Source organism: Onychostruthus taczanowskii, unplaced genomic scaffold (genome assembly GCF_017590055.1).
Source record: "Onychostruthus taczanowskii isolate IOZ18803 unplaced genomic scaffold, ASM1759005v1 scaffold156, whole genome shotgun sequence".
Classification (NCBI taxonomy): domain Eukaryota; kingdom Metazoa; phylum Chordata; class Aves; order Passeriformes; family Passeridae; genus Onychostruthus; species Onychostruthus taczanowskii.
Window position 1 is genome coordinate 678,020 of NW_024498751.1, and position 20,263 is coordinate 698,282.

Genomic DNA, 20,263 nt, shown 5'->3' on the forward strand with positions numbered 1-20,263 from the left:
CAAATCCTAATAATGCAGCTTAATTTCTCTTTATTACAGCCATAACAGTGTATGAATGAAGCATTTCTGTACCTACATAACCCAGCTGCCTTTTTAGTTGAAATGAGAAGTTCCTCCAATGCCTTAGACAAGCATCAACTCCGAGGTATTTACTTGCAGGTCATGTGAAAAATGCAGGAGAACCATCATATAAATTATTATTTTCCAGAATTTATATAAATAAATGAATAAATATGAAAACAGAAATGGAAGAAGCATACAGTGCTCTCAAAAATACACAACAATAATTCCAAATATTCAACAAATTCCATAGCTTCTGCCTCCAGGCCCTCATTTTAAAAAGGTTTGATAGTCCAGAGAAATAGATAGAAAAGATTTCTCTTCTTTTCCTGCCTGGTAACATCACTGGTAGTATTTTTCTTTGACATTTGTCCATGTAGGCAGGAAAACCCCTGTCAGTGATACACAAACTATTCAGAACAGCTCATGGTTTTAAAGTGGCATTTTACACTGATCAACAATATCTCAGAGAGGAAAGTGGACTCTGCCTCAAGCTCAACTTCAACTTATTCATAAAATACAACTCATCCAAGCTTGTAGGTTATGTCAATACTACAAGATGCTGTAAGTCTGCAGACTTGGGTTATTTTTGCTCTAACGGCATTTTTAAGAAGCAGCTGGGAGAGATTGCAGGAGAGAGGTGAAATGCAATATTGTTTTATGGATTTTTCTCTGAACAGGGAATGTAGCTGGCTCGGATTTTCTTTTCCCTCTAAATCTTTAAGCAGGTGAAAACAGCACAAATATGGGTGTGATTTACTTTTTAAGGTGAAATTCTTCTGGCTTCTCAGATAAACTAGAAATCTCATTCTTTCCCAAAGACGTGAAAGTCTGATGCAAGAAATGGTAAAAACAGACAACATTCCAGCTGATGCACTGCTGGAACATCAGCATATTGCATCAAAAGCAGAGGCAATGGTTTCCACTTTCATCTTCTGTGTTTTACTTTATCCTTTTACAAGAAATTACACCACTTATGAGCAACAGCTCCTCGACAGCATTACCTGAGGAAAATGTTTGATCAACTTTTCCAGTGCAAACACCTCCTATGCTATTCCATCTAGTTTAGCAATTTTATATAGAAGAATTGGCATATAGAGTCTATATTAGAGTCTTTGGTGGTTGTGCTGAGAAGGAGGATTCCCAGATATGTCCTTAAAATTCATTCTTCCTATAGAGGAACTTTTGCAAAAGGGCATTGCCTTACTTTTAAGCAGCAGCATCATAATCCAAATAAAATAGAAGCTTTAGAACACCTTCTGCAGAGTCAAAGCCAGATTTCTTTCACTTGCACTAAACATTCTCAACCATATAATAGTTAAAATAACTCAAAGTAGCGTAAATAACAACTACAAAAAGTTGTCCTTGCAGGCAGATTATGGCACAAGGTTTAGAACAGTGATCTACAGCTGACACAAGTGCTGCATGTTTTCCCTTGACCCTTGCAGAAGTTAATGGCAACTGTCAGCACTTGAAACTCCAGAATGTTAGGCCATGACTTTATCTTAAATAATTACTAGAAACAAAATGCAACCATTTATATTCGCCCTGCTTGAGCAGATGCTTCAGCCTCATGCAGGCTAAGTGCACATGCCCTGAGATAAATGAGCTGCATGGCCATGAGGTGACCACAGTGCAGGGGAGGAACAAACAAAAGAATTTGTTCTCCTCTGCATCCCAGTTTTACTGACCCATATGCATTGTCCTGGGCAGCTGCTGTAGATGAGAAAGGCCACTGAGGAAAATGCATGTTATTCATGACCAACACCAGCATGGCAAGGCTGTCCAGGAAGCAGCCAGGGACCACCAGAGCCTGCTCTGTGACTTGCAGTGTGACCAAGCCTGCTGTGAATGTCCTCAGCTGGTATCTGCATGCATGGCTCTTAGCAGCTGACATGGGATCTGGTGGTTCTGGTTATAGGGTACAGACTGCTCTAGAGCTAAAGTTCCCTTGCAGGGAGCAAGTTTTCTTCCTGCTACAAACGAAAATGGTTACATTCCATTTTACCCTTACATAGCACACAACAATAATTAATAGTTCTCCTATATATCATTATGTTTTATGTGGTTGAAGACTTTGACTTTCAACCAGACTAGGATTTCTAAACCTTTTATTTCTATTCCTTTCCTTCTTTTCTTCACCATGTTTCTGTCTTCGATACAGGGAGGTGAGGTGTCCAGACTAGAGCCATAGTCCTCTGGAGGCTTTGGCATTCTCAGCTAAGCACAGTAATTATTTCCGTCTTACAACTGACATTCCCAGTAATGAGGCTGCAAGTGACATTTGCCCTTTCTTCCAACACAATGAAGGTAATGAATCCCACAATATTTGCAGTCCACTATAAAGCTAGATTATTTTTCTGCAGTATTGTCAATTTAGCTACTATTTACCATCTTTATACATAAATCCAACTATTTTTCTCCCTCAAATGTAATTTGCACCTGTCTTTCAATATATCCCTTCTTATTGATTTCAGACTATTCTTTCAATCTATCAAGATCATTTGGAACTCTAATCCTAATTGAAATTATGTTGACTGGCATATAAACTGCTGGCCTACCTCCTTTTTAAAGGCAAACACAAAGTCTGTCTTTACTCATCCCTTGGGACTTCAAGCTTCCTCTAGGAGTTTTCAAAGGAGCTTGTTAATGGTTTGGAGATTGTTTTTCTTGGCTCCTATGTGCTCAGGAGAAATTTCATCAGTCTAGCCTGACTTGAGTACATCTCATTTGCCTTTGGATATTTTACTCTTGCTGCCTTGTAGTGAATACTAGGAGCACTACTTAATTGGACGTAGCTTATAATCTTTAGAAAGACCAAAAGCACAGAGAGTAAGGAAGAAAAAAAATTCTGATCTCATTTATTTTCTCTTTCACCATTCCTTAGAAAAGTGCTTCACCTTTCACCTTTTATGCTTTCTTTCACCTTTCCCTTGGATCCAACTTGTCCCTGAACTCCCTTGCCATTTCACATGTCTTCTGTTTGATGTAGCTTAGCGTGCTCAGGGGTCTTGCTGCTTCACACTTACACTGAGCAGTATCCTTCTAGGCTCATTCTTACAAACACTTTTGTCCTTTCCTTGTCAAAACTTTTGAGCCACTGAAAAACTGCTGACGTAGTCTGTGACTGTGTTTGCACTTTTCTGCACCAAAAGAAGATGGTGCTGGTCTATAAACCTGATGTCTTTTGGACAGTACCAAAGAATATCTGCTGATTCCTTCTTCTACAGAGTTTGTCCCACAGAAACTCTCCTGTTGCTGCCCTGATTTTGTTTAGATGAGCTTTTCTTTCATGGAAGTAGCTACCTAACTTCTCTCAGAAGAGGGATCAAGGTTGTTTCCCAATTACTTTTGTTCTTATCACCTTCCACTTACAGACTGCTCCCTTGTTCCATCAGTGTGGCTATATACATTTAGGAGACTTCAGCACTACAACACACTCCCCACTTTCTCATATGCAACAATTTAGGCATAAAGCCTTCCAGCCAGCTGTGACCTACCTCTTTCCCACCATAACATGGTTTTCCCACACTCCCTTTGCTTGCACTGATCCCTAACCCTTCTCCACATGGGAGTGTTAAATGACTCATCAGAATTACAGTCCGAAGTTGGCAATTCTTCCCTTTGTGTATCTCCCATTACAGCTACACAGGAGTGTCCCTGGAAAAGCATCTCTGCAGGAATAGAGTTTTTCACTGCCTTCCAGCACCCTGCTGTGGCCTGACAGCAGTCTTCCTATTCTCATCCCTACTAAACTGAAGATATTCCCTAATTGCAGACTTTCTAAAATGAGAGCACACTACTGCACTGGCTCATTTAATTACACTGGGACAATTCCAGCTCCTGCTGCGGGAGGATGAGGCTATTTACTGACTAACCAATAAAAATTCACAGTGGGTCAGGACTTGGAAAAAGAAACAAAAGTACCGAACTGATTTCCTCTGTCCACACCCTGCTGTGCAAGGAGTCAGTAGAGCTGGGTTTCATTTATGGGTGGTTCCTAGTGTTGTTCATTCCCATCTCTGCTCCCAAGTCACTAAGATGCAACAATCAGGAATGACTAACTGGGTGCTCTCCTGCAGGGAGCGGGGAGACTGACCAGAGCAAATTAGGGGACCAGAGCACCAAAGGTACATTTAGGTAAAACCTTGACATGGTACAGGCTGCTGACACTTTCACAGAGCTTTATGGAGAGCTCTCTACAAGTCACCATCAGTCCAGCTGTGGCAGTGTGGTAGTTTGGCTTTCTAGCATATTTCCTTTTCTTGTATTTCTATCATTGCTTTATATTCTCTTTATGCACTTTCGTCCCCCTCTGCCAAAACTTCAAAAGTCTCTCTGCTCCCGAGGACTTTAAGATATTAAGCTCTTGGTGTGCAATTCTGCAGTGGCAGCCCTGTATACCTGTGAACTCTGATGCCCTCAGTATTTTACCCTGATGGCAGCAGGGCTTTGTGCTGCCTTTATCCCATGGGCTTACCTGTCCCTATTTTATGTCATGTGTGGATACAAGCAGCCACACAGTTTATCTATAATTCACAAAGTTCACTGATCAGAAAGGCCATTTGCATTTTCTGAAAAGTTCACCTTCATTCTCAAGGCTTCCTGTTTTTATTTATGCTGAAATCACCCACAGCCAAGCAGTCTATCGTAGGCGTGCCCTCATGTCACAGTCTCCTTGAACACAAAGTCAACAATCTGATGTTGAATCTTGGTGTTGCAGTTAGATTATCTTTCCTGAATCATTCCAGCTGCTCCACAGTCTTTGGATTCACCAGTGGGAATCTGAAGAAATGCCTCATCTGAATAGTTATCTTAAATTCAATATTTATTTATTTAATATTTGCCTGGTTTGGAGCATTTGTCAGTTGTACTTGACAGGAGGCAGGTATGCTGTTATGGAAGGTGAACTGGGGGTTACTTGTCCATGTAATTTATTTGCTGGCTGGACACAATGCTTGGGGACTGAATTTCCTTACTATGTGAGTTGCAACCCAAGGCATACTGATATACAAATGGACAAGACTGGAACAGTACAGCTCTTAGACCCAGGGTAACCCTCCTTACACATGTATTACCTAAACTCTTAGTTTGTATGTAGACAGATTTCTGTATGTTGACAGGTTTTTCTCATAGGCCATGCATCTCATGTTACTCAATTATCCTAGCTTTCTTAAATACATGCACTAGGTTCTGAGATCTTGTTATTTATGAAAATGGTGTAAAATTACAAATTCCAGTATTTTCATTTACATGAAACTCCTATTACTGTGTATTCTGCTGCAGTATGCTTGTATACTTCAAAAATAAATTCAAAGGTATTTTTAGTGGCACACAAGAAAGCAGACTAAGCATCATGATTTTGTTCCATTCCTAAGCATCATGACAGTGCTACAGTGGGGCTGCCTAAATATTACTGGTTCTTCTTTTCCCCAGTATGTTCATCCTGTCGTTGGTATGTGTTAAAAATATTAGCCCAGGTTTTAACTATAAGCTCCCTGAAATACTCAGCAATTATGCCATTATCTTCAATGGAAAAAAAATAAAAAAAGGAATGGGCCCACTCTGGTTGTGATTGTGCTGCTTTTCCAAGTTCTCACACAAGTGCAATTTCTATGCAAAGGTAACACTGTAAAAACAAGTGTCATTTATTCTAATGGAGACAAAGAAAATGCTCTACAATATCACCACTTTATACTGCCCAGGAAACACTTACCTCAGATAAATGACCCTCTGTTCCAAATGAAATGTCTTCCATAACCTGTTAGAGATAAATTATTAAGTATATAGTAAATACATGCTATATAAACAGTATGATTTTAATGGAACTTATAAAAAACATATAGAACAATAAAAAGTTATGTAAGCTGAATAATTGCATCAATTTTCTTCACATGCGTGAAAGACTTAAATTGCATTAATGATGGGGCAATGGCAGCCACCCAATATCTAAAACTATATTTGAATACATTTTATTAAGGCCTGCTTTGGCTTCTCACTTAAAACCCACAAGGAATATAGTCTCTAAAACTGAAGGACTAACTGTGGATTGAAACAAACTTTTCTATCAAGCTCTTGTAGATCTGTACACCATTCAAGAGTCCACAGGCTTTTTTCTTTTTTTTTTTGGTACAAACCCTGTAAACCCTCTCAGGCAGGCAAATGAGGGGTCCAATCAATGTTTCCTATTGCTAACAAATGCTACAGTCAGTTCTTCCTTCACAATTTCCTTCATCTGTGAAGTCTATAAGAAATTAGCGAACATTTCATTGACTGGCTGAGGAGCAAAGAAATTTGATCACTGGAAGAATCATCATCATTGGGAAATCATTAATACTAATCACACATAATAGTGTTGTTGATAATAAACTGAGCTAGGGATACTGCTTTGGTATGCACACACACACATACATATATAGATATACATAATAAAAGTGCAAAATCTGCCAGAAAATCACAATTGTTACTGGATACTATTCTCAGCAATCAATCTGAAAAAAGGTTTAAATTTCTCTTGCCTGTAATATCAATTTTCTGACGGTATTTTTACTGGTAAATTACACGTAAGCATTAAGCTTACTGAGGTGCTACAATCCCTACCTAAAGAGCCAGCATTTTTAGCAGCAGAGCTCCACCCCAGGCTCAGATGCAGCTGAGGAGCCCCATGCTGCACAGCTCCACACGTGGCTGTGCACTGAGGATCTGACCGCTGTCTACAAGCCAGCTGCCTCCTGCCACTGACATCCTTTTTCAGCTTGGATCAATACAAGAAACGCACAAACGCTGACTTTCACTAATGCGTCATGCTGACATTTTAAAATAAGATTAAATTTTAAATTTCCAAATTATTTTCTAAGCTCCACAAATACAGCATTTAATTAAAGCTCAAATGAATACACAGTTTATTTAGCTTTCAAAAGGCTTTGTCCTTTACACATTACACATTTGCCTCCTGGACCAGAGGCTATCCCAAAGCACAGTAATTGGTTACAGTCTTTCTTGGTGCTTGCTAACACTAAATTCTGAAAAATGTTGTATCACATTCTGTGATAACTTCTTTTTAATGGCAGACATCACATTAAATATTATTTTTTGTTCTTTGTTATCACTTAGACCTCAGTAACTTTACAAAATTTAATCACATGAAGGCTTTACAATTATAGAGCATTTTCCAAACATCAGAGTGATCTTCAACCAACCCCAAAATATCATCCCAGGTGGCCAAACTGAAGTATGCAGAGAAGAGGAAAAAGACAGCTGGCCTGATCCTTATCCCTGTTCTTTACTTCCTTTGTGATGAAAAAGTGAGAAATTAACTACAAACAATTCTGATGGGACAACTACCAAAAACGCTGACTTAGAGAAGGTAAAACTAGTGAATTTTGGATTTTACCTTGTAACTTTAATCACCTGAATTTTCTTGAAATCTAGTAGGTGTTTCTTTCCTTCATAGTGATTAAGAGGGAGCACTGCACAGCATGCCAGAGAGCAGAAGAAGAAAAAAGGATAGGTCAGAAACTCAAGCCTGCAGGTGCACACATAGCCATGTTCATTAGGTTACTTGCTGTTAGGGAGGTTCCAGCACACACAAATCTCTCAGTTTATTAGTGATCACTGGTGATTTTGCTGTTTTTAAAAGCGTTTAATGAAAGTGTTTGCTTACACATATATTATCAAGAAGCAAAAAAAATAAAGCAAGGTATTATAAGGAGTGGAAGAAGCAGGCATTAATATCTGAAGAGAAATGACATGGTGCTGTATATTTTAGAAATCACCCAGATTGCATCTAACCATGTAGTAACGATCATTGCAATTTCCACCTCACTCAGTTCAAAAGTATGGAACGTAAGTGGGATGAAAACTAAAACCCAACTTAAATTCCTCAGAGACTTAGAAGACAATCAAGCCAAATAGTCAAAAAAGTCAAATTACAATTAAAAAGATGGGACAACCTAATTTCATCAACACAGCAACCAGCTGGAAAGTACACATTTATAGGAGAATTCAAGAATCTACATCAAATACATTAGACAAGCTGACTTCCACATGACTGAGGGTAGCAATATTGTCTGCAACTTTGCTCCAGTGTTTTTCTAATGCTATAGCCTAATGAGTTATCTTCAATTGAGCGAAGCACATCTAATTTTAGTAACTCAGAGTGGTTCACAGGATGATTTTTGCTGGCCCCACTTTATTTAGTTTTCACCAAAATATCATTAATGATGTTTCAACAAATTGAGCTGACAATGCATTTGATTTTCATCCCTAGTTAACAGTCAGTGTTATAAAGGAAGCCTGATTTACTGAATTATTTTGGGATGCCAGTCTACCACATAAAAAAAATCAGCAGTGTCTTTAAAAACACAGTTATGAAAACTATAAAATAACTCTTGAGTTAATAAAACTGTGCTCACATGATAGTAAAATAACAAACTTTCAAAGAATTTATGCCTTACATATTTTCTATACCAGAACATGTCATATTTTATGATTTAGTGAGGATATTTAATTAAAAATGATAAATGGTCCCTCTATAAAGCAGTATCTGAGGATCTATGAAATGGGCTCTTTCTTCTATTTTGCTTTTATTATTATTGTTATGTTTCTTACTTAGTTCTCCTTGCTTTCAAAATAAACCTATAGAGTAAGATACAGTTATATGCAAGAAAACTATTTAGAGTACACATCAACAAAACCAATATTCACCTGGCACTAGTGCTTAGCTCTATATGACACAGTAAATAACCGGAGAGCTTAATTTGTAGAATTCCACTGTAAAGTAAATCAATCACCTGGGGATGTAATGTACTTTCCAAGGCATATATGCACATATGTTATTATCAGCCTTTCGTATACTGTCTTGAAATAATTAATTCAGTAACCTCTAAGTACAAAGAACACCACTCTTTCCTGCTGCTTCAGTGGCCAATGGTGCTCTCTAGAAACTCCCTGAGGGGGAACAGAGGTTGTGACACAGTTGAACAGAATAGTCATTCCAGAAACGTGGCAAGCACAGCAAGCTACCCCTCTCACAGGGGCACCACAGCCTTGTTAAATAATATGAAACCACATATTTTGACAAATGCATGCTTTACTATTAGGTGTCCTTGCTTGTTGATAAATGGCTATGAAAAGGTTCCCTGCTAATGGCAAAGAATAAGTTTTTCCACAGAAGTCATAAATGGCTAAATTGAGAGACTAAGCACCACATCACTTTTTTTTTGCCATAAATATTGAATTATTTTTAAATAAAAAGTCACTACCATATAACAGAGCATTTAAATGCTTCAGAAGTTGTTTGTTTTTCAAATCCATTTACAAATCAAGATTTTTTTTTTGCACTTCAACATGTTCAAAACCAGAAGGTAGTATGATTTGTGTCAGTTTTTTTCGTTTGCTTTTATATTCTGGCTTGTGATGAACTACTAAGAGATGTCAGGGAATAATCTGTTATGGCTCTTCTCTAAAAGTTTAGACACTGCCTGTCACTGCAAATACAGTTTGCTCTTCCATTCAAGACATGGGGAACCATCCCTCAAGGCTCACACATTTCTCCACAACCAGAAGTCATCTCACTTCAGCTGCCCAGCTGCCATTCTTGGATAGCAAGTTTGATTTCCAGGGAAACAATCTGGGCTTGCAGGGGTGAAAGAGGTGATAATCTATAACACAAATATCAGGAGTTCTACAGAGACAATCACAAAATCTCAAACACTCCAGAGCCTCTAAATACTTTTGAAAGAGGAGCACAGCTTTCCATAACCAACAGAACTCCTCATATTATTTCAGCAGACTCATAAAAAATATGGTAAGGCAGTGATGGGGGTGAAATCAAAGCCAAGCTGATCATTTCTAATAAAAATGTTCTCTATGTGAAGCCGGTCTGTAAACCATTTGCCCTGGAAAAAGACTGCAAGAACTACTGAAGCCCATTATAAAACCAGAATTTTACTCACAAGAGGAGATTTTACAGTCAGGTATGGGTCTGCTTTTCACTAAAACTCAGCCAGTATAAATGCAAAATTAGGCATCAGATTTCAGAGCAACGCACAGTTCAATGGCTCTTACTATCAGATGCAATTAAGCATAATTTAAATTTTTTCAACTTAATTCCATGGTAATAAAACTTACAACTGCTGTTGGTGGGTCTTTTTGTCACAGTGGTGCTGTTGGGTGATGAAGCTTTTTTAACAGCTTGTTGACATAGGCAGTACAGTTAAAAGACTACTAGATAATGGTTGGTTTTTCAAGCAGGGATAGCATTTCAGATCAAAACATGAAAACATAAAAGAAATTTGTCAAACCTTCTAAGCTTTATGATTTTTTCCTCATAATTGTTTAATAACTGTTGGATGCTGTAAGCCTATTAGCATCTATTAGCTCAGAAGTCTTTGACCATTTCACTAAGGGAAGAAAAGTAACTCTCTCTCCATATCAGCTAACAATGATCCAGGCTAACAAGTCAGCAGAACCAGCTCAGAATGAAACTCTTCAGTGAGATGGGGAGCAATTGATAATTTTGGTCAAATACTTAATAGTTTTTCCTTTAAATCCTGATGTACTTTGGTATTCATTGCCTGAATAATTTCTGCATTTTAAAAAGACATGGTAAAAGGGAAAAGGGTTGAGGGACTTCTGAGAAGCTAATAAGCTATTTTATTCACGTCCCAGATTGAAAGCCAGATGTTAAGTTCATACTTAACCTGCCCTGCTGACTCATCACAAAGATTCAACTCCTCCTCTCAACAGGAAAACCAGCAGTATCCCTTAAATGCAGCTGCAGACTATTCCAGATACCTCTTTCAGCTCCCTGTGTTTGGAGCAGGAAACAGCACCCCACTCTGTGCCCTTTAGAAAGTGACCTTCTTTTCTTTTTTCAGAATCAGGTGGGGCATCAGCAGTCATCTCCATCTCATCCATTTGGTTCTCTTCTTCCTCAGAAACACAGCAACTGGTTTCTCTCAGCTGAAACCCTCGGATCAACAGCTGACAGGCCTCCAAGTCAGCTTCCCACACTCTTTGGAGCAGCTGGCTCCCACAGCTGAAATAAAAGCCAAAAGAAAATAAAACTGCAGTTCAGGGAGAATAGTTGCTATTTCAAGTAACACTTGCAGTAACTGCTTATTATAGACAGAAAAGTAGAAAAAAACAAAAAACCTAACAGGACCTCAAATACTCCCACAGAGATAACTTTGCTGTATCAAACTGAAAAGCAGGAAAATTATTGCCCTATTACAAACTGGATGATAGAAAAACCTCCTTGGGTTAGGATGTTCCTTCAAACTGTACAGCAAACACTGGCTACATGAGACATCCTTCTGTTCTTCAGACACAGGTTCAGGGGCTTTGCCATCATAAGCAGGTCTTCTTTCACAGTATCACATACACAGCCTGTCATCCCACACCCACGTGGCTTTCCTGAGTTTGACACAGAAGATCGTGTGTGATGTTCATTAAATCAGGTCTAACTTTTGGAAAATAGTTACACTAAATTTCTTATTAGACTAAAATGGGCTTACTTCAGCACTGGTGAATCAGGTTAGACTAAACCACAATGTCACCCTTTTTTGGGTTTTATGCTTTTGAGTGTTGTCATTATCTCTTACTAATGTGCTTTGGTTTCCTTCTACTTTGTTATGCCACCAAAACAAAACCAGAATTCAAAATACAAAGCCTCTGTAAACTTTTCATCCATTAATCATCTCTCAAACATGTAGATTACAAATAATGCTCCTGAGATCCATCCAGAAGTTATTTCCACCTCAATAAAATGGGAATTTTAAGTGTAGATAGATTCTGAGAACTGAATACTAACATCATACTGTTTGTAAATTATGTGGTCACATCTCCATTTGATACATGTTGTCTCTAAGGAACCAAATGAGTAGGTTGCTAGCTAAAATATAGTAGATCAGTGTCAGAGCCTGGGATGGGACTGAGAAGTCCTATGGCAATACACCATACACTTCCAGACAGATTTCAATGCTAATAACTGCAATATTTTTTTCACTGTTCTTTTTCAAATTATATAATTTACTATATAAATACTATATTGTGAGAAATTATGTCTTAAAAGAAGAAAAATAACCATTTGATTTTAACTTTTCCGACTAAACTAAATACCAGCTTATCTTTTACCCCAAACAAAGGAAAAAGAAGCTGCACTTCTCACAATGAGTTCATTAAACTAACACAAGTATGTTTTTAACTCCACAAATTCTACAAGATGCCAAGCTGTAAAAATCACACAGCAATATACTGAGACTGAGAGCAAAATCAGGCTTCAGAAGCTGAGCTATTTGATTTGCACTTAAGAGTCAGTATATATGTTTATTGAAGGCATAATGCAGCAAGGGGTCCACAAATTGGTCTCCCCCAAGGAGTTCAAAGTATCACTAATTAGAAAGGGGAAAATGCTTCACTGGATTACATGTCTGTGTTCTATCCAGGTAGCATTTCACTTACCGAGCCAGAAAAATAAAATAACCCCTGCTGTTTCCTGACTTGTCAATCACATTATCATAGTTACACAGTCAAAACATTTTCCTGCAGACATACATAAGCCCATTTACTTGCTTTTTGCAAATGTTTGTTTGCATCTATATATAGCTTATTATTAAAGGAAAAAAAAAAACCACTCTAGAGAGCTAAATCAGAATTTCTAAAGGATAAATTGTTTTGGCTATTTAATTTAATGGAGGGCTTTACGGACAAAATTGGGGCAGAGATGGTGACGTATGCAGGATGTCACAGTGGGGAAGGTGAACAGCATGTGTAAGAGTACAGCATAATGGTGCCTGGGCTGCTGTTATTTGGCCCTGACTCAGCGCATTGGTCAATGTGGTTTTGTCTGTGTCTAAGTTTTAAATGCATTTTAGTAATCAGCAGTTACTGAATCTACCGCTAACAGATGGCTGCTGTGCTGCTGTCCGAGTTTCTCTACTGCCCCGGGCTTTTATTTGAAGGACATCATTGTTTTATCATGGTATTTGTAAAACTCTGATACATCTTGAACTAAGATGCTAAGATGTTATGCTGAATTTTTCAACCAAAATCAGAGAATGCAGGTACACTTAGACACTCTGAACAGATCTAAGCCAAACATATCAAGGCTCCACCTTTTAGTCTGTATTTTGGAATTCAGTGCCTTGAAGCATTTTTCAAACACACTTTTGCAATGAAAATTACTTTAAAGCCGCAAATAGCTAATACAGAGACACATTCAAATGATTATTATTATGTTGTCCCCAGCATGCAAAAAACTTTAGCATTTACATTGGGTGTTAAAAATTAAACTGAATTTCAGAGTTTGGTTTATTCATTTTCAATCCACACTAAAAGTGCATTTGCAGTCTCCATGAAGCCTCCATGGCTGGCTGTACAGAACACAGTGAGATTTTTTTCAGGTATGAAACATTTCAAAATGATGGATCGTGTCTGGATGAGATTTTACATTATTCCTATACTTATAAATATTTCATGATGTATCAACACCTCTAGGTGTTATATGCCTGCCTGTATATTACTATCAAAGTGGCATATGTGGCAAGTTCAATGAAGGTGTCTGGAACAATCTGCTGGAATCCACAACAAATCACAATCCATCAAGCATTTACATAGACCCAGTGACACAAAGCATACCTTAATCACCTGCTGATTCTGAACTGCCAAGAGTCAGAGTGCCAGGCTTTGTACAAACACCAAACAAACACATTAGAATGATGGCCTTTTCCTCAAAGCAACTTTTCTCTTTCAAACCATCAGCAAGAGCTAGGATACAGATGAGCATGTTCAAAGAAAGACAGTGGACTGGACATGGCATGTTAGTTACAGTACTGCAGTTTCATTAGTTACATGAGTAACTAATTAACCTAAGTGGTGCCAACAACACTGAGGCATCACAATGAACAAGCATTTCAAGGATTTGTGGGAGGGTAATGAAACATGCCATTAGATGCCCAAGATCTCCATCCCTTCCCAAAAGAATTATGTAAGGTAAGAGATGCTAGTATAAGAATACAAGGGACAAGTGATTGTCACCAATGTGGTTTAACATCTACAGAGGAAAGTCTGTCTTCTCATGTTAAAAAAAAAACTGAGTAGGGAGTTAAAGACTCTGAGTAGCCCTGACACTGGAAGCTAGTAGTTAGTGTTGATGAGACAGAACAGGACTCAATGGAGAAAAACAAAGTGAAATGGAAAAAAAGACAGAAGTGTTCATTTTGAATGAATGAGAGTAGGACAAGACTGCTTTTGTCAAGTCACAGCCAGGGAAATTGATGATGAAGTAAGTGAGATGCAAGTCTCTACATGAGTAATTTTTTAGCTGCATGAATAGCTGGGACAGGTTTTACCTCAAGGATACTGTGAAGAAAGAATCTACAAGAACAGGCCTAAGCTGACTTGAAGAATGGCTGAGACACCCACAGCAACACAAAAGGACGCAGCAGACAGAATTCTGCATCAGGTTAAGTTGATGATGATGAAAGGGCTGTCAGAGAAACAGGGCTGTTTATGGGCAGGAGGAAATGGATGTGGAACACAGAGGCTTATCCTTGAGCTCTCTTCATAAAGTGGCAATTGACACTGTAATTGCAGTTGCCTTTACTAAGGCTCAAGCAATTTTATAGAAAACATGACCAGGGTAAAAGTAAACTAGAGGATATCTCTCCTCTACTTGTGATGCTGGCTGAAATTTATGTCAAGAGACATAACCACCAAGGGTTCTCTCTCTTTTGAGCTCCAAAGAACATTGCTCTTCTGCCTTTTGACAAGATTCTGGGAGGTATCTGTGGGGGCTCTCTAGGGCTCTCAGCACAACATTATTCTAAAGCTATTTATAGTGCTAACTGGAACTACAAGAACATGACTTTTCTTTATTGAGGGCTCTGTATACATACAAAAGGCACATTCAGTTCCTGAACATTGTAGTCTAAATGAAAACATGCCTGTGTAAAAATAGTAAAAAGATTTTATATTAAACTCAATTAAAAAAAAAAAAAAAACCAAACCCAAAGCAAAACAAAAACCAAAACCACAAAACCAAAACAAAACAAAGTTCTGCAAAACCTCCTCAAAAGTATATTGGAATCAACACAGGAAGATGCCACTGATTCTAAATCTCACCATTTATAGTCTTCAGGAATGCCCCTTGGTGAGTGAATTGTTACAAGTGGTTTATAACACCCTGAGGTCAACACGGTGTTGCTTATTTCAAGGGAAACCCCTGTAAGAACCCTAACAATGAAGGCCAAGAGAGTGAGACTGAAGCTAAAAGGTTACACAGCAAGACAACTACTGAGAAATGGCATAATTTAAATGTAACTTAGGAGGTGAGATCAACCATCACTGAGATATTCTAGATTACTTCCTTTTAATAGGTGAGCCACATTAAGGTACATTTTCAGGAAACCATGTACTTACCTTCTCCCAGTACCTGGCACATATTTTAACTTTGCATTCACTGATCCTAAAATCAGTTTTCTCTGACAAAAAAAGTAAACAAAATGCAACAAAAATAGTCTGGCAGAAACAACAGGGATTTTCATTACAACAATTAAAATTATTGAGGCTTTCATAAAATGGCACTGTGAATCAAAAGACTTTATTCAATATCCCCATTCTTTATTGAACCATTGTACAAACTAGGGAAAGTTTTTCTATATTTTGGTCACTTGCTTCTATTTCTATTTTGCACCACAGGGGAGGAATGAGCTCCTCTCACTCAACATCTAGCTATGACTTTTTTTCCTTTTCTCAAGGCAAATAGCCATGCAGTGAACAAAGGAGGTAAGCAAAAGAGTGTATCTGCTAATGATATTTAGAGGATAAAAGGCAATGGTATTGTTTCACTCTTAACAGAGCCTCACCTTTTTATTTGATTCATCACATTTATTCACAGTCATGTGTTAATAATTCTTCTTATATTTAACAAGTATTTACTATTCCAGAAATATGCTTTACTTCTCTTTTTCATTAATTTTTTTTAAAAAGAACTTTCCAGTCTGATCAGTTATTGTTCTTTAACCTTGGCTGTTACATTTTAAGATGCTGACAGCCAACCTGTGGAACAAACCACGGACTACAATGTGCCAGTCAGTGACTCGCATGAGGCTAAAGGGGGAAGGAGGCACATAATCCTGTTTTCCCCACCTGACTGGTGTGCAACAGCAGACTGATAACGGAGAAACTACAAAGAAAATGTGGACTCTGTCCAAACCGCAAAACTTTTGTTTCCCCTTGGCCTGCACACTAGAAAGTCACCTTCCCTAAACATCTGAAATCAAAACTCTTTTATCCTCCCCTTCTTGCAAGTCTCCCTAATCCTATAAACACCTTCAACATAACCTCAATTTCACAATTCAATTCCATGCATTGTATCTCTCTTCCCCGTTCTCCTCAGGAGCCAAAAATCTCACGAAATAACTTCATATGGTTCCAATCATGTGGTTGTCTCCCAGTGTGGGAGACATCTTTTCTACTCCTTTATTTTAAAACTCACTGATAACACTTGTTTGCTGCTCAGCACTATTGTCACATTTTTCCATGTGAAAACAAGACTCACTCCCAGAAGGAGACTCCACATATTCCCTTGTCAGATAACAACCTTCTCTACCCTGGAGACTAGCTAAAACTCACAGACAAAGTCTGAAGATGATAGTGCTTTTCCCTGGCACAAGCGACAGCAACTTGCTTCTCTGACCTTGCTCTCTCCTTTATAAAAGATAAAATAATACCTACAAAACAGCAATTAGCTCTCCCTCTTTAAACGTGATGTTTCACTCACTAGACAATATTCTGGACCAGAACCACAGAAGCCCAAGAAAGCAATTCTCACAATCCCCATCTAACGTTTAGACTTTTACATCTTCAACACCTGAAAAATTTGCTCTGGGCTGACACTGCTAATATCTACACTTCATAGCCACAGTCAAGTTCTCTGCACATCAGTCCTACTAAAAAGACATTCAGTGCACCCAGACAGAACATGACAATGCAGCACAGAGGTGTGGACATCACTTTCATGCAGCTGAAGAATGGGTGCTGGCAGTGGCTCTGCTTTCTACAGCATCCCAGGAGCCAGGCAAATATGCAGGAAGGGACAGATTTGAGGGAAAAGGTGAGCAGAGCCTCCAAACCAGCCCTTAATGGGGTGGCTATGGCACCCACATCTCCTCAGGACAGAGTAAATCTGGAGGTGCAGTAGACAGAGTACCTGGAGCCAGATGCCAGATATGCTGTGTCCTTGTTGAGTGATCTAACCTCTGCAATACTGCCCATCACAGTCTTAAATTGTGTTGGGATCAGGAGCTCTCCCTTCTTGGCTTGGTGAGCAAAAAGAAGAGCAACAGTTCAATGCCTTCCTTGTTCACAAATTTCAGACAAGTCTTAGTGGAGAACCCCAAATACATTCAGGCACCTTCTCATCTGAGATATTTAACGCTGGAGATGCCCCATGCCACATATAAAAAAACACTTAGAGAATGGAGCTGAAACGTAACATTATGTTGGAAGGAAAAATGCCATGCTGGAAGGCAACCATGCAAACACTGCAAAGCCTTCTTCAGACAATTACTGCCTGTTGCATGCTCCTTGCTTCCTTCACATCTCTGCTTGTCCATATATGAACTTCCACTCCAGGAACAGTGTATTTCTGCGGGTCTGAGAGCAGGACAACAGGTTTTATACTCCTTTCAGTTAAAAAACTTAACCCTGATCTTCGCTGCCTCTATTTTCTCCCTCTCTCTGTCCTGTTACCTAGAAGGTAACACTGCCATTCTATTACTTGGGGTAGCTCCAGGTAATGTCTTTAGACAAAGACATTTTATATATATTCATAATGAGGCTATACCACCCATTGTATAAATTGCATAATTAAGGAAAAAAGGTGAATATTCTATTTTGATGGATTCTAAGATTTCTAAGGAATCTTCTCAGACCTCACAAAGCTATAAACTTGAACTGCCTTCAAATTGCTTTAAAAATTCCTTTCCATGCAGAATTTTTCATATAAAGAAGCTAATAGCAACAAATAAGAAATAATATTAATGTAAAAATACATGGCCCCTCACAGTTATCTCAGTAAACAAAACAAAACAAAAAAAAAGAATAAATAAATATTTGCCAATGTTTTCTGCCAAATGTGTTTTAAAAAATTAGGCTTATCAACTACACTCATTATCCACAATTTTTTCCACTCAGTAAAACTACTGCATTGAGGATACCAAAAGATGAACACTGAAATCTAAAACCAGTCTGCTAAAAATTGACATATTTTCTAAAAAACCCTTATCCTGATACGGCAACTTCAGGACAGAAGTACCACCTTGCATTTCATGTGAAATGTACATACTATGTGTCTGTTTTTTCTTTCCCAAAAGGCCTGTTAAAAACAATATATCTAGTGCTTAAAACCATCAATAGACATTTGATTAGTGTTATTAAAAAACAAGACACCACACAATATCAAACAATACTTCCATCATTTTGTCTTCAATCCTCCAGCCATTTATTTTACCTGGTGCAGAACTTTAATCACAGGCTGTCATCTTTTTACCAATATTCAATGTCACTGTGTTATACTTAAATTATCTCCACTGGAAACACAAAATGATAGACTGCTGCAGCTGATGGTTTTCACATTGATTCTTAACACAGGATGGATGCAGGAATGGGACCAACACGCTGAATGCAGGAAATTCAGTAATTTACAAGGAAAGAAGGAAGGCATCTTGTTGAGAGCATTTATAATTCAATTGTGTCCCTATATTTATTTTGCAGTTTATTTTTACTATATTACCCAATCTATAATGTAAAGAATTTACTACATGCTTTCAGGGCTATTTACTTCTCTTTAAAAAAATAAATGGTCCTCTGCCTTTACCTCCACTGAAACATCTATTACAAATAACCTATTCTAAGACTATAAAACTTAACTTTGATAGATGAGGAGAAAGCTACCAGGGAATTCTTCTTATTCAGTAGTTCACATGAAGTCAGCTTCTCAACCCTAGTTTATCATTCACCTTATTCATAATCTGGTAAAACAGATTATGAATAAGGTAAGTAGTAACTTTGATAATTCAGTCTATATCCTGCTTGCCTTTGGCTCTTGCAATAACAGCAAAGCCCCACAATGTCATTAATTTTGGCTGGATAGGAATTGCTGGAATGAGATATTTTTTCTGCACTATTTAATATTTGATCCCAAATTAGATTTAAAGGAGAGGCATGAATTAGGCCCCAATTTTGAAAAACATGCATCTCAGTATCTACACATCCATCTAAGCTCTTTTCAGCTCAGCTCCTACAAAGGCCTCAATACTTTCTTGAGCTTGAACCCAACAAAGCATCCGACTTCTAGCGACCTCCTCTAAAACGGAAGTCATTCAGTGGCTTTCAAAGTCGCAACCAGTTCTAATCCAAGAGAATACATTTGTTTTTAAAAGTATGCCACAGGAAGAAAGCACAGCGTTTGCACTGAGGCCACATTCTCAGCTGCCACAAATCCACACTGCTGCAATAGCAGCAATGGCTATTTATACCAAGAGAAGAATGCGTTCATATTTCAAAGCAATTAGAATAATGAGCCTGATCTCTTATTGCTTATTACATTCTCTGACCACAGTGCTAAGAAGCACATAGAAGGAATTCACAATTCTCCTGTCATTTTTATTCACCTCTGTTCTCTGATATAAAAGAGTTTAAAATATACTTCTCTCTCTGAAAGCATGAGAGATTTAGACTTTCATTGTCACGGGAATTTGGGGATGTAAATAATCCTGTGTATTGCTGACCAAACAGGAATTGAGCATACATAATGATCAAAAACAGGGCAAAGAAATAACATTTTAGAAGAGGTACAATTGGGAGAGATTATATATTGTCATCACAGAGGAATGTGCCTTGAAATTCAGCTTTTGTAACCAGGAAGACACACCTGGAAAAACTAGAGTGTTGGCCAAATACCGATGTCAACAGCCACGTGCTTAGGGAGTTCCTCTCAAACATCCAAGGGCACCATATGACCTGCTGTAGTTGCAGTCATATAGGTTCAGGAGCCAAATCCTGTTCTGGATCAAAAAGAGCAAGAGACAAAAGGACAAGGTCTGCAGATCCTCCCTGGCTGGACCCTGCTAGCTACAAAAACCCTGCACTGCTGCTGACAGAACACTTAGAATTCTGGGCCATGCATTGTCTCCCC

General features: G+C 38.3%; 1 protein-coding gene across 2 annotated transcripts in view; it reads right to left on the reverse strand.

The window, feature by feature from the left end:
• Positions 1 to 20,263, reverse strand: part of DISC1 (DISC1 scaffold protein) — a 132,650-nt gene that overhangs the window by 12,986 nt on the left and 99,401 nt on the right. For both annotated transcript variants that reach the window (XM_041399144.1, XM_041399143.1), the window contains exons 8-9: positions 10,858 to 11,101; positions 5,777 to 5,821 (exon numbers count right to left, since the gene is read on the reverse strand). In XM_041399144.1, the coding sequence (XP_041255078.1) occupies positions 5,777 to 5,821; positions 10,858 to 11,101 (289 nt within the window). The remainder of the gene's footprint in view (positions 1 to 5,776; positions 5,822 to 10,857; positions 11,102 to 20,263) is intronic.